Raw genomic sequence first — 14820 nt, forward strand, 5'->3', positions numbered from 1 at the left:
GAGAGAGCTTAGAATGAGACCAACACCGCCTATACGAACCTAATGGTACTTTAAGTAATGATACAAAAGTCATGCCTTTTTTTACCACTATTTGACATGAATAAAGCTAAGAATTTTCTGAGCAAATTGTTAAGACTCTGTGAGGTTTTCGCTGCAAATGTGTTATACAAGCATAATCTCAACGTGTTACCTTTAGGCTGATACAAGATTTGGCTGTAAAGTGATGTGAGAGTTGATTTCCTTGCCCATATTCTTCATAATGCAAATGTAGGTGTATAATGGCTGATGAACTCAAGAGTAGAGTAGGCCTATAGCTGGCAAAACACAGTCACGCTGAGGTCTGTCACGGCACATTTTGGTAAATTGGCACATTTTGGTAATTTACCAAAATGTGCCGATAGTGCACCTATACCTGACGGGATCAACTGTAACCAAAATGTGCAGTTAAAAGTGGATTTGCCTGCACATTTTGGACAATCTGCACATTTTGGTAACTGAACTAAAAACCCACAGAATGCCATAATTTGGCCGCATACGGGGACTGCGAAGTACCTGCGTGGGAGTTGCCTGCGAGGTGCTGCCGCTATTAAAGGGCCTCCTACTGGGGTTCTGCGTGTACCTCTCCGGGCAACTAGATCAACCGGAAAAAGTTTTGGTCATGCTCTCAACTTGGCTGCGGGTAAATCGGACTTGCGTGCGCACCTCCGGGCAAATACGGGCGAGATACGTGGTAGGTACTGTCAGGTGCAACTAGCCGCGGAGAGCTCCGGGTAGCACGTTTGCTTCCCCGAAACTTCCCCAGATACGGTATGACAAGGCATTGAGCATGTTCAAAATATGTTCCGAGTGAGTTGCGGGGGTACACGCAGAACACAAGTAGGAGACCCTTACCGGCAGCACCTTGCAGACAACTCCAACGCAGGTACCTCGCAGTACCCGTAAGTCGCTCGTAGCAGAAAACGGATCGGTTTCAAAGTTCTCACGCAGGTCAAACGGAATACACACAAGTAGAAGGTAAGTAGCACGCGTCCAGCAAATGAGACACGTACAAGTGCGAAACTCGCAAACATTCATGTCCGCCCGCAGAAAATTTTTCTGCGTGCTGAAAAATCCTTACTCGCAACAAGCCCGCGTAGCTTGCCCGGAAAGGTGTGAACGGCCTTACAGGCCCTGTCACAGTTTTCCGGGCAAGCCTTGCGTGCAACTAGCGAAGAACAATTTTTACTACCCGGAGGTCCCCGCAGATGACCTGCACATAACAGTACCTAGCACGTATCTCACCCGTAGTCGCCCGGAGGTGCGCACGCAAATCCTTTTTAACCGTAACCATGTTTATATTAGGCCTTGTCACACCTTTCCGGGCAAGCTACGCGGGCTTGGCTGCGGGTAAATCGGACTTGCGTGCGCAGCTCCGGGCAACTACGGGCGAGATAATTTTCCTGCGTGCTGGAAAAACCTTACTCGCAACAAGCCCGCGCAGCTTGCCCGGAAAGGTGTGACACGGCCTTTAGCTACCGAACTCATTCGGTGGGGACAGAAAACCAACGGCACTTACAATTTGTTTTGTGATGGTTGTGGAGGAGCAGAAAGTTACCAAAATGTGCCGTCAATGTCCTGCACATTTTGGTAATTTACCAAAATGTGCAATTTACCAAAATGTGCCGTAACAAGGTCTGGCGTATGTCATTTCGTTTTGTAATTTCATCAAGCCATGAACACATTCCGGCCTCCTCCTCGTCATGTGAAAAGCACAGAATAAAATTCAATATAATTTAAACTAAGCATATTCTACTGATACGGGCTGCTGTATGTCCTGCGTTGGATTCTCTTTGGCTATGAACAGCGGCACTCACAAGAACATTTATTCAATAAAGCCACCTTTCGTAATTCAAGTGTTAATGACGAGAGAATGGTACATATTTCATTGAACCTGGACGTATATGGGATGTGTGTGTGTGTGTGTGTGTGTGTGTGTTGTAAGTGCAAAAGATACGTGCGTGAGGACAGTATTAATATCGTGGATTTTCTTTTCAACGAAAAGTTTGGTCCCATAGATCTATTCAATTGAAATTCCTTTATTTTACGTTTACCTTTCCTTTATCACATTTTGTGATATCTTTTTACGCCTCCGCGGCGAAGTGTCGCCAGAGGCATTTTGTTTTCAGGATGTCCGTCACTCTGTCCTTCGTTCTTCCATCCTTCCGTCCGTCTGCCCGTACTCGATTTTTTGGACGACGTAATTTGAAAACAAATTAAGTTATATCCTAATGAAACTTGGCACGTATGTATATAATGGACGAAGTTGTGCCTATCAACGTTTAGGCACACATGCCCAAGGTATGAAAGGTCGAAAGTCAAGGGCAAATTTTCAAAATGTCACAATTTGGTTTGTCGCGGAATGGAGCGTGACAGTTTTTGATGCATTTATTACGACTTGTATCGCATTAGATCAGTTGCAGTACTGTTGTTCTCAATGAATAGTAGGCCCTACCGTGTCTTAACATTCGATCGGTATTTCACTAATTTGTCAGAAGCATGTCTATCATAAGAGAGAAGGCCTGCATGTATAAAATTGTTTTCAAGTTCAGATTTTTCATACCGCACTGTAATAGAATCGTATGAAATACTATGCCGGTGGCGCCCATGTTGTCCCTCAGTCATGTCAGTAGGGTTCCTAATCTGGCGAGTGGCTGGCCAGGGATCAATACAATTGACAATATTGGTTAGTCAGGAGCATGTACTGAGTCATCAATGGAGATGGTATTCATACCTCTACAGTAATGGCACGAGTAGAATAGGCTATGATATAGTACCCATTTGATCCCCACAGTATGGCGTATGGTGTGGGACAACCATGCAATGTCTTTGACTGCACGCGCTACACCACCTCAGCTGACCCCACTGAAGAACCAGGTGTAGTGGCATTACATTACTTATTCAGCCTACATATTCAGAACAGTTTAAAATTTGGGCATTTCAGTCATCCCGTGACTACTCCGATCAACTTTTGATTTGGACTAATAGAAGCTCCACCCCTCCTCTCTTTCAGGGAAATTATAGGGAGGCAGATGAAAAATAATGTCGAGAAGCAATCGTATTGTTTAACTCGATCACCTCTTCTGTCTCTGAGACAAAGCCATTGTGCTCATGTAAGTTTGATGCTTTGTTTCCATTGTTATCAGGAATGGCATGTACTCACCAGTGCATCAGTGTCCATTTGTCTTTTGTTGTTGCAATTTTTGATTTTGCACCTTCGAAGAGAAAAACGTGAGTGATCATTCGGAGGTAAAGTTCATCTTTATATGTTACCCTACCAATAAGAAAGAGAACAGAGGTTTCTTTAATTTGATATTTGTTTCATTTGATTGTATTGCAGTATTGTTTGAAAAATCTGAACTTAAAAAGTGTTTACTTTCTTTCTTTCTATTTTTAACTGATTGCATTATCCCCTCTATTAGTAGAATCCTTGGGTTGCATGTAGCACGCGCATGTTTGCGCTAGCATGTCTGTAGTAGAGTGCGTGTGTGTATGATATCAGTTCATAGTACACCCACTTTAACTTTTTATTCGTTCTTTCCACATTTCTTCAGACGGAGACTTTGAACTCATTGTCCGTATCTCATTACAGTTGTGAGGGTCTTATTCACAAAGGGTAACTGAATGTCCTGTAACACGTCGCCGTTGTCGAACAATCGGCCATTTCGAACAGTGGGGCTTTGGAAAGGAACAAGGGAACACTACGTTTGGTGACACATAATACTTGAGGTCAAAATGTGTCTGCCAGGAAAGCACCTGATTTGCCTCGCTTTGACTGCAGTGATCTGTTTGGTCTCGATTGCCGTCCGTGCAGATGATGATCAGTCTGTAGTTCGACTATCGACAGGAACAACGTTACGAGGAAAACGAGTCAATTTAAGTCCTTACCAACTCAAAGACTTTCGCAAGAGTTTGTCCGTGTACACTCGTCTCCCCTATGCCGAGCCGCCGGTCGGAGAGTTGCGCTATGCGCTGCCCGTCCCCAAATCTCCGAGCGGGGACTTCGATGCTACTCGTGAGCCAGTGGCATGCCCCCAGATAAAGAGCCCGGACTTCTATCTTAACGTTGACTTGTCAGAAGATTGTCTTTACTTGGACGTGTTTGTACCCGAGCCCAAGGTAAAAAAGCTTTTATTGGCATATCTGTTTGTAGCATCTGGTTATTCGAAGAAAAGTGAAAAACCTTTATGTTGATAATTATACTTTGTAACTTTTTTTTTGTCAATGATTATAACAACGAAAATAAACACTATCAGTGGTAACTCAATTTAACACCCCCATTTAGTCGGCAATGCCACTCAGTGCTTTAAGGAAAATGTGCATGATAGGTTCATCATACGACAGTATGTGATGCTCCTGCTGCTTTTCTTATTCCCCTCCAACTTGACAGGGATCCGTTTCCAAAGAAACTCGACTTGGGATGAACTGCCATTGCAGTTGAAATCAAACGCGGCGCAATTAGTGTCGCCGTCAATTTGCGTTTTATCCTTCCGTTGCTGAAAGGGATTTGCATTGACGTGTAGATTACAATTTTAGTTTGATTCTTCGAGCTGCGGTTTACAATATGGCTCGTCTTATTCGAAGTTCGTCCTCGGCAGCAAAGTTTTCCTGCCACCAAAATCGGACGAGCTGAAGCATCCGGACCGTCATGGAACTGTTCTATAGAAATGAATCAGTAAGCCCAGATGCTCTGATTTAATTTTGAGCCCTAATTTAACGTCGCCATGATGAATAAGAACTAGCTTATATCAGGTGCGTCGGTTTCTTCAAACCATTTTTCTTCCGTCAAGCCAACGTCTGCAGCCGTGATGTTTTGGATTCACGGCGGCGGGTACCAGGCCGGCGCAGGCTTTGTTCCAGAATTGTCACCGACGTTTCTGGCAGCCTACGGAGAAGTCATTGTGGTGACGATAAACTACAGACTTGGTCCCTTGGGCTTTTTGACGACAGGTGAGATGAGAAGATTCGATACCAACTGTTGACAACAACTGTTTACTGTTTTGAGCCGACGGCTCACAAAGAATCTCCACTTCATCTCCAAGTAGAGTTTGGAGAGCACCGTCACATTAGAAAGCAGCTGGCAATATTATTCTAGCGCCTCACAAGTTACCCTTTAATCTTAACACAAAAAACTTACAAACTACAATAGATATGTTTGCTATTTGAAATCAATTAAAAACGAACATATCTTTTTTTATAATTGATGAAATGACATTCAAACTGTTTGGTTTAGTGTTTGTCATGAATTACTGAATGGAAGAGTTGTTATTAATGTGGTATTCAATTCTGATTCTGGCAGATATTATTCTGTCGCGAAACCATGCATGTTTGAAATGTCATTACTTTCAAAACTTTCGTGTGATTTTAATGAACGTTCAATATTTCATCTGTTAGTCATAAATCTTTTCATCAAATGTTGAATAAAATTTCCCTTTACGAGGACGACATGTTTCAGCAATTTACAACGATCACAAAAAATGCGTTACTGCTGCCATGCTTTCTTCCATTCTTTTTCCTCCTTTTTTTTTTTTTTAACCGGAAAGGCTATTGAATGAATTGTTTTGAAGGAATCCAAAAATTATTCGATACTATGCGGCTTTACACATAAATACACACAGCACCCACATAACCACAAACTTATTCGTAAGTATACGAGAGGCGAACCCTATCTATAGTTTGAAACTGTTAAAAATAGTTTCTGAAGTGTTTCTTTTAAATCTTGTGTTCATGGTCCTAGGTATACAATGTCCCTGAATTGTGTAAGAATGACTTCAATGATACTTATAAAAAACACCATAAAACGAATGTTTCAAAACTGTCAGAATCTTTGAATGAAAGAATTGATACCATCATGGATTTGTGTGTTTTACTTTGTTCATCCATATGAACCTCAAAAGCGAACCAGTCAACATAGTTCCATGATGATTGATTCCAGGGCTGCCAACTCTCTCTCATTGAGAGTGAGACTCACTCATTTTAGTCCTTTCTCACTCTAAAACTTTATTTCATTTGCATGCACTTCTATTGATCTCACTCATTTTGACTCCTAAATTATAGCATTGGCCTATGGGAGTCTCACTCTCAACTGGTTTCCAATGTTGGCAGCCCTGTGATTCAGTTGAATCACCTCAGTGAACTGAATAGTATAAGACAGAATGGAGTTGGAACAAAGTAACAACAAAATGTTTTTTTTTTTCTCGTTCTCTCGTGGCCTGCTGACGTAGAAACCTCTATTGGTATAATGTTAATTGATGTATTGGCTAATAATTAACAACAGCAAGTACGGCAACAAAGCGTGAAAGTCAAAATCTACCGAGCAGAAAAAAAAAAAAATCATGTAATTTTTAAAAGCCGTTCCCTTCTTTTCATTGATCCACCTGTGACTGCAGAAACATGTGCTTTCATAAATGGAAGCTTGCATAGACAGTATGAGTTTTTTTTCTCTTTCGACCTGCAAGACCTGCACAACAGGATTACCATGTTTGCAGGGTAACTCGAAGTTACAAGAAAATTAGACAGTGCATTTGTCTGTCATACCCCTATATCAGTCTTTTACTTGTTGTTTTTATTTTTTCCTTCCGTTTTTTTCCTTTTACAGGAAACGATGACATCCCTGGTAACCTCGGGCTTTGGGATCAACGTCAAGCTATGCTCTGGGTACAAGAAAATATCGCAGGTATACCCTCGGGGCCTCGGAAACACTGCTGCTAAAGTTTAGTCTGTGCGTGTGTGTTTAAGAAATGTTCTGTAATAGCCACGTAAACGCCATGTAAAACTTTGTTTCTTGTCATTTCATGGATAAATGCTGAGGGTATTATTCGAATTGACTGATTTGGTGAGTATTTGACTGCATGGTCCGAAATCAGCATAGAATCACGTAGCAGTACAAATCTAGCTTTTTTTATATTCCATTTTCTCCTGATGTAAATCGCGTAAGATCTGACGACCCTGCAAATGTAATGAAATTATCAAAATGATATTTTATATTCTCCTCACCTCTATACGCGTTGTGTGCACTAGCTAAACTGTTATGTGGCGAATTGCGCCTTATCTTGAGTTACGTTGACAAGTTTGGCTGTGTCAACCACGCCAATGAGCAGATTTTTTCACCTAATTGCGAAATTGTGAATACAAAGAAATTAAGTTGATTTAGTAGCATAAATCATGAAACAAAAAAATACTTCCCCCCCCCCTGAAAATTAGGCTGATTTACAGAGGAGCAATTCATGAAGCGTTTTGTGTGACAAATTTCCTCTTAGCCAAGAAGATGAAAGTATTTCATTAGCTTCAGTTTGTCAGAAAAATATCCGACAAAATGCTCTATAAAATTGCCCCCAGGTGTGTAATTTTTGCATATCATATTTTATTTCGTACCTCTTCTTGGCCAGCGTTTGGCGGCGATCCGAGTCGAGTAACCATCTTTGGGGAAAGTGCTGGATCTGGCAGCGTCAACTTGCACATGTTGTCGACAATGAGCGCGGGACTCTTTGCTCGAGCCATCTTGCAGGTTTGAAAATAATTATTCCTTTCTTCCCGGTCCCTTTTCTTCCCTTTCTCTCTCGCCACAACCTCATATCAGGGTCACTCGCTTATATAAGTTGCAGAAAAGACTTCACTATCTATCTATCTATCTATCTATCTATCTATCTATCTATCTATCTATCTATCTATTTATCTGTCTGTCTGTCTGTCTATCTATCTACCTATTATGATCTATCTATCTATCTATCTCCTTATATCTACCTAGATCATCCATTTATCTGTCTATCTATCTATCTATCTATGTATCTATCTGTCCCTAGCGCTTGAAATCTTCCCGGCAAAAATGGAAATAATTATGATACAAAGTTAGGGTTAACAAAATGATATGCCCTACAAACATGCAAACACTTTCTTTAATCAGTAATGCCCTCTAATAGTAATGTCCTATGTAGATTCTACACGTACAATTTAAATTTGTACATGCGTAAAGTAAAATTAATATACTTTTTTCACTTATGTCAACAAGCAATTTTATAACTTCTTTTGTCTTGTTGATTTTGTTTGTCTTTTTCTCATAATGGATGAAAATGCTATCATACTTGCAATTCAATAAATTAAGTTCAATTCAATTCAATTGCTCACCTTACGTATAATTATCTCTCCAAGGAACAAAGTCAAACAGAGTGAAACACAAAATTTAATTTGTTCAGCATGTCTCCTCCATTTCCAACAATTTAAAATTCAATTTACTATTCAGAAAGGCCACATTATTTATAGTCAATTCACAATATTTTTCTTTGCTACCACGCTGTACTGATTATGTGTTACTATTTGTCTGTAGGTCCTATAATATATGTTTTGTGTTGTTGGAAATGAAATAAAATGAAAATTAATCGAAAATGAAATGTGTTTGTATCAAAGCTATAAAGTGATTTACATTAAGAAGAAGATAATTATGAATGTTGTTATAAATTAGTACCTCGTATGCCCATGTTCATTTCGTTTTTGTTCTTGTTATTTTTTTTTTTTGGTCTAAATAAGAGCGGCGCCATCAATGATTTTTGGAGTCACCATGGTAACAAGGATGATGCGGCGGCGATGGCTTTTGACTTCGGGAAGGCAGTTGGATGTGAGACCAGCGTTTCCGCCGAACTGGTCACGTGTCTTCGGGGCAAGACATTCGAGGACTTTGGGGAGGTTTACAACGTAAGGCACGCCGATACACATCCAAATAACAGAGATGTGTGAAAAGCCTATAACACACATACACACACACAAACACACGTGCACACAGAAAAAAAAAATCAATTTATGTTCATGCAATTATTACGAATGTGGTATGTTCTGCTTATACATTGTATATACTTTTCTTTGTTTATTTGATGGAAATGAAAATAAATTTGAACTTGAAAAAACAAACAAACAAACAAACAAGCACGTAAATAATAAAAACGTAACATCCAAAGAAACACAAACAACGCCACATAACAACTCACAAACCACGAACAACATTAAAGTCCATGTTATATAACACGGCTAAACATACACAGAGAGAAGTACACTTTTTTAACATAATCATAATTCTAATCATTTGCATTGCCTTACGAAGTTAAATATGCCCATGATTGTGCTTATTTGCTTTTTCTGTGTATTCAAGAACTGATCCTGATGTAAAAAAGATGCAGCTTTCTTTTTTTGTGTTTTTCTTCTTTTTCTTTTTCAAATACTGCATTTTGTGTTATATTATTTTATTCTAATTCTCATTAGCATAACTATATATTCCACTGGTGTAATCAATATCCCATCTCCTGCAAAAGAATGCTAATGATAGTTTCTTCGTTAAAATGATCAAAAGACGCCGCAAACTGTAGTTAAATTTAGATTTTTACTGGAATTTACACCTATGCATAAAACGCAAGTTCCCTATGTTGTTTACCACTACCCTTTCTCCTTCCTCCTGAAGTTAACCTCGGGTCCTACGCGATTCTTCTTCCGGCCCGTAGCCGACGGCCACTTCCTGCTGGACGACCCCTTCAAGCTAGCGAAGCAGGGTTCGTTCAATCCAGGTGAAGTCCTCCTAGGCTGTCTCCAAGACGAAGGGACGCTGTTCATCATTCCTTCATTTGCTGGTAAAGAGGGCCACGACCGCCCCGTGTTCAGCAGGTCGGATTTCGCCAACCTTGTCGGTGCTCTGTACTCGCCTACGGACAGCGCAGTTGCCGACTCGACGACATTCGTGTACTCTTCGGCAGAGATGGTAAAGGGCACAGACTTGCCTCAAATAAGAATGAAACCCAAGTGTTGATACTACAAATGTACATGTATATCAAAGTGTATTTAGTAACTGCAGCAGTATAAATAGAACACATCAGTTAGGATTGAGGAAAACCCTAACCATCCGTTTGACTGCGATGAACTTATAAAGTTTCGGTGAAGTCATCGGTGGATGAGAAGACTGCAACACTTGTTGATATGATATCTCAGCCATTTCAAAACTAAGTTTCATGAAATAAAAAAAAAGTTACTTTAAGAACTGTATGCTCTTTAACATTTCATAAGTGGCTTCTAATTATCTCGCAAAGAGTTGAAAGCTGAATCCTTATCTTGTCAAATACTTTACCATCCCTTTAATTTGAATGGTCGTCATTACAATTGTCATTATTATCATCATCTTTATCATTCTAAATGTAATCAAAATCTGTCGCAGATTGATGCATACGTTTTGTTCAATCTAATCTATGGACAGTTTTTTTTTTCTCTCTTTCATTCTCAGCTCCAGAGTGCCGAGACGGACCATGCAGAGGGCGTTATTCAGTTTCTCGGTGACGTCAACATGATGTGTCCCACATTCGCGCTGGCTGACGACCTCGCCGGGGCGGGTAGAACCGTGTTTGCCTTCGTGATGGACCACGTGCCCTCGCACTCCCTGTGGGGAAGCAACTACACGTGGTTAGGGGCCGCCCACGGGGAGGACATCATCTACGTTCTCGGCACCCCTTTCGCTCTCAGCACCGAGCCCGGAGAAGACGACAGATACAACCTGATCGGTCGCTTCGAGGGCGACGCGGAAATAGAAATCTCGATCCAGATGGTGCGATACTGGTCCACCTTCGCCAAAACTGGGTACATATAATATGCCTGATTTTGAATCTTATGATACACTATAGGGCTCACACCTGTAAATAACATGGACTGTCCTAGACCCCTTCACAAATTCGTACCAAAGATACCAAAATAAATGAAGAAAAAAATTAATTAAAAATCAATGATGTAGTTTGGCAAAAACTGAATAGCTGTAGATATTGAGTATGAATTCCTCTACAAAGTGCATTTTGCTTGGAAGATGAAAGCTTTTCTGATGGAATTTGAGGGGACTATATTTCATTGGGTATGTGTACGGAAAATAGGTGATTTTTTGAGTGACAAGAACTCGTAGTCTGGCTTTGGGGACCCCTGGACAGAATTTGAGCTGAAGAATCCACCCTGGAAATTTGATGGATGAAAAGTCATATCTCACTGTATCCAGGTTAAGTGAAGCTGAAACACCTCATTTCTCCTGGCTATTTTACAGAATTTTTTGAAATTTGAATGTTAACACACGTCTCTATGGGGAATTATTTACCCGTGTGAGCCCTATAGAGAATGCACGCAATGCACACAAGTCTATGGGAAGTATTCATCCCATACAAGCTCTGCTGGTTTATGTTGATCTATTGTGTCAGAACTCTTTCTCCCTCCCCCTTCTCCTTCCTACCCACCCACCCCTCTCATCTACCCCCCCCCCCCCACCCTGCTTGGCTACATTTTGGTTGTTTTTTTTTTTTTTTGTTATGTTGTTGTGTACTAGGCCCTAGATCTTTGTACATAGCGCTCATCAGTATCACAAAACTTTGAATGACTGTGTTATCTTAATGTATTTCCTTGTTTTGGCTACCACTGAAACAGCTCAAAATACATAAAGTTAGTCTGTTTGACAAAACAAAGTCTTTTAAAGTACTTTGTAGGCAATAAGGTGATGATGACACCCCCATAATCAAGGGTAACTGCCTGCATCTATGTATTCATCTTATGAAGAACTGATCAACACTGCAAGATTTATTTTGAAAAAACAAACAAACAAAGGGCATGATTTTCAAAAGTGTCCCTTTGAGAAGCTTTATAACCCTTGAATACAAATGTAATTTCTCATATGATGTAGGGGCAAATATCATCAAAACACATTTATGATGTGCCAGTGCTTATGTACTCCCTGGACAAGATGTTATTACCCACTATAAGTCCCTCTTGACCCAGGTGCATAAATGGGTAGGCCTATTTGGCAACGCTGGGGTAATGATGATAGCAGGGCCCTCTGGTAGAGCAGTGGCAACACTGAAGAGGCTATCCTGGGTAAATAAGACCTTATTAACATTATTATTATTATCATTATTATTATTATTATTATTATTATTATTATTATTATTATTATTATTATTATTATTATCATTATCATTATTATTATTATTATTATCATTATTATCATTAGTGTTGCTGATAGGGTCAGTGACGTTCCTCCCAGCAGTTGTACGTAATAGGTACGTGGAGTCACAGTCATACTGTCCCGAAATTAAGAGAAGATGGCATAAGATGTGAATATAAGGTCGGCGTATACATACCTTTATCATTACAGTGTATGCATAGCTATCCCATCGGATACAATGTTCATCTCCCATTTATTTTGTATCACACAGCGACCCCAATATTCCGTCGAGGAGCAGCGAAGATTCGACGCCGCGCTACCCGAGCTGGCCCAAGTTCACCATTCTGGAGCCCGTCCACAAGAGATTGTCCGAAGGTTTCGAGAACCGGGCGGGCAGGGGCAATGCCAAGACCTGCTACTATCTCAAGGAGCTTCTACCTTCTCTCCGTGAAATGGCAGGTAGGTTCTGATAACGACCCGGGATATGGTTATCCTTCACTCTACATTCCGTGATTCACAAAAGCACTGCATTCACTCCCATAGTCTGTGGCACTATAAAAAAAAAAAAAAAAAACAAAAAACAAAAAACACACACACACATGAAAATTCTTCACCTTGAATAGCCTGTATGCGGACTTCCATAGTTTTGTGTAAGCCTATACATTTATAACCCCTTATCGCTTTTTGCGTTTATGGACTTAAATTATTTTGACCTCCGTCAGTAGGTGAAACATATACGGCCGGCGGAGGTTGTGTTCTCGGTTCCGTATGTTTGTCTGTCTGCCTGTCTGTCTGTGTACAAGATAACTCGAGAACGGATGAAGGGATTGTCACAAAATTTGCAGGCTGTATTCATAATGAGGTCAGAAAAAAAAACACGATTGAAGTTTGGGGTCATGAGGTCAAAGATCATGTGTCATAGGAGACATATGTGACCACTGTATGTATGTAAGAGAGCTGCTTTGTTTCTGTCTGTGTGTGCGATAGTGTGCGTAATATGTTCCCTCTGTCTCTCAGGCAATTTGTCTTATCGTTTCGTTTGCTGTTACTACTACTCACTGCTCACGAGGGGACTGCATTCTACAAGATAGGCTTTTTGGCATTTTTCTAGATTTCCGACATCTTTCAATTGATACGATTCAAATAAAGTTTGTCTATACATTTTCTTAAACTATGTTTTGTTTTATTGTAAAAACAAAATGAACTGCATTAATTTCGCATGAATATGCAGAAGTCACTTTGCACTCGATCGTTGTACTTTTTGTATGTGCAAATGTCATATATTGTAGTCTATACTTTTGTCGGAAATGAAATAAAATGAAATTAGATGAAATAAAATGAAATAAAAAAAGATAGAATATGCTTAATCTTCCATAGACAGAAGATCCGTCCGTCCGGAGGAGTTTTAGAACGTTTCATTTTTTGTTTTTGTTTACTTTTACGACAATGTCCGATTTCGTGAAGACAGACGTAGTTTCCGCGGTTTTATTCCCTGACGATAAAATACAGACAGATCTTTTGGTCGAAATTCCCGATACCTCAAGAACGGACGATCGGATTTTTAACAAACTTGTAGGGTGTGTTTATAATGATGTAAGAAAGAAACTATTATAGTTGGGGGTCATGACGTCAAATGTGAAAGGTCATACGAGTCATAAAGAAGATGAATTAAGCCTAAATTACCAATAACTACAAAACGAATGCATAATCTGATTTTCACCGTTTCCTCGGTGTGTTAATAATGAAATGAGAAACAATTAACTTTGGGGTTATGAGGTCAAAGGTCATAGGGGTTGCCTGCGAAATGTATTGTGTTGATGTCCCTATTCATACATCAAGATGTATGCCTATGTACGAAATTGCAATATTCTAATCATGGCTGCTTGGCAGATGTCTGCAGCTATGTGTATCTCGGAGTATACTCCTGTTCTCGATTCGTTTGTTTTGCTTGTGTGTGTGTGTGTGTGTGTGTGTGTGTGTGTTGGGGGTATCAATAATGTACTATAAACTGATATAACAAAGCTTGTTATACAGTACAGACTGCAGCTATTCATTGTACAGTATATACTTGTAGGCTATAGGCCTACGTGTATGTATGTGTGTTGTGTGTTCACGTCAGTACAATGCATACTTCTTTTTACTGGTAAAACATTCACAAAAAAACAATACATGCCTATATTAGTTTTCAATTCTCCCGACACTGACCGCGCTTTATCTCTCTCCCCTCCCCCCCCCCCCCCCATACAGCCGAGAACTCCCGCCTGAAGGCGCTCCTGGAGGAAAAAGTGTCGGCCGACAGCGCGAAGACATGTCAAGACGAGAAGAACTGTCCTTGATAGGCCTATGCGTCTATTCAATTTCAATTCAAATGAACATTTTAATTCCAATAGCACATTTTTGTTGATACAAGTTCAAGGAGAAAAACAAAGCGTATTGTGTATTGCAACAATGTATACATGTGTATGTGTATGTATATTATATATACATATATATACATGTATATATGTGTGTGTGTGTGTATTTCAGTACAGAAAAGATGATGAAGTAAGGAAGGGTAAGAAGACGTGTGTATGCGTGAAAATTTGGTTTGAATAGCACTGTTGGACTAAAATGCATTACTACCCTACTTCGTCGTCTTTTCTAACATATTATATGTGAAATTAGTTGTTCAAAATAAATGTGTTATTGAAATATTAAAAAGAAAAGAAAGATCATTGAATATTTGTGGTATTCACTCTCAATATCATTATAGGAGTCTTCAGTCTCAATATTACTCCATCTAATTTTTGAAATATTGCATCTGTTGATAGAAGTATTAGAACCCTGTTTGTCACATACCGTGT

At 39.9% G+C, this 14820-nt stretch overlaps 1 protein-coding gene across 1 annotated transcript; it reads left to right on the plus strand.

Moving 5' to 3' along the window:
* The first annotated feature begins 3736 nt into the window (after positions 1 to 3736).
* On the plus strand, positions 3737 to 14346 carry LOC140239994 (acetylcholinesterase-like). The gene is made up of 9 exons (XM_072319802.1): positions 3737 to 4155; positions 4827 to 4986; positions 6635 to 6712; positions 7425 to 7543; positions 8560 to 8724; positions 9482 to 9775; positions 10292 to 10641; positions 12249 to 12436; positions 14225 to 14346. The coding sequence occupies exons 1-9, from the start codon at positions 3772 to 3774 to the stop codon at positions 14311 to 14313; spliced, it is 1827 nt and encodes a 608-aa protein (XP_072175903.1). The 5' UTR covers positions 3737 to 3771; the 3' UTR covers positions 14314 to 14346.
* The last annotated feature ends 474 nt before the right edge of the window (positions 14347 to 14820 follow it).

This window comes from Diadema setosum, chromosome 16 (assembly GCF_964275005.1).
Source record: "Diadema setosum chromosome 16, eeDiaSeto1, whole genome shotgun sequence".
Classification (NCBI taxonomy): Eukaryota; Metazoa; Echinodermata; class Echinoidea; order Diadematoida; family Diadematidae; genus Diadema; species Diadema setosum.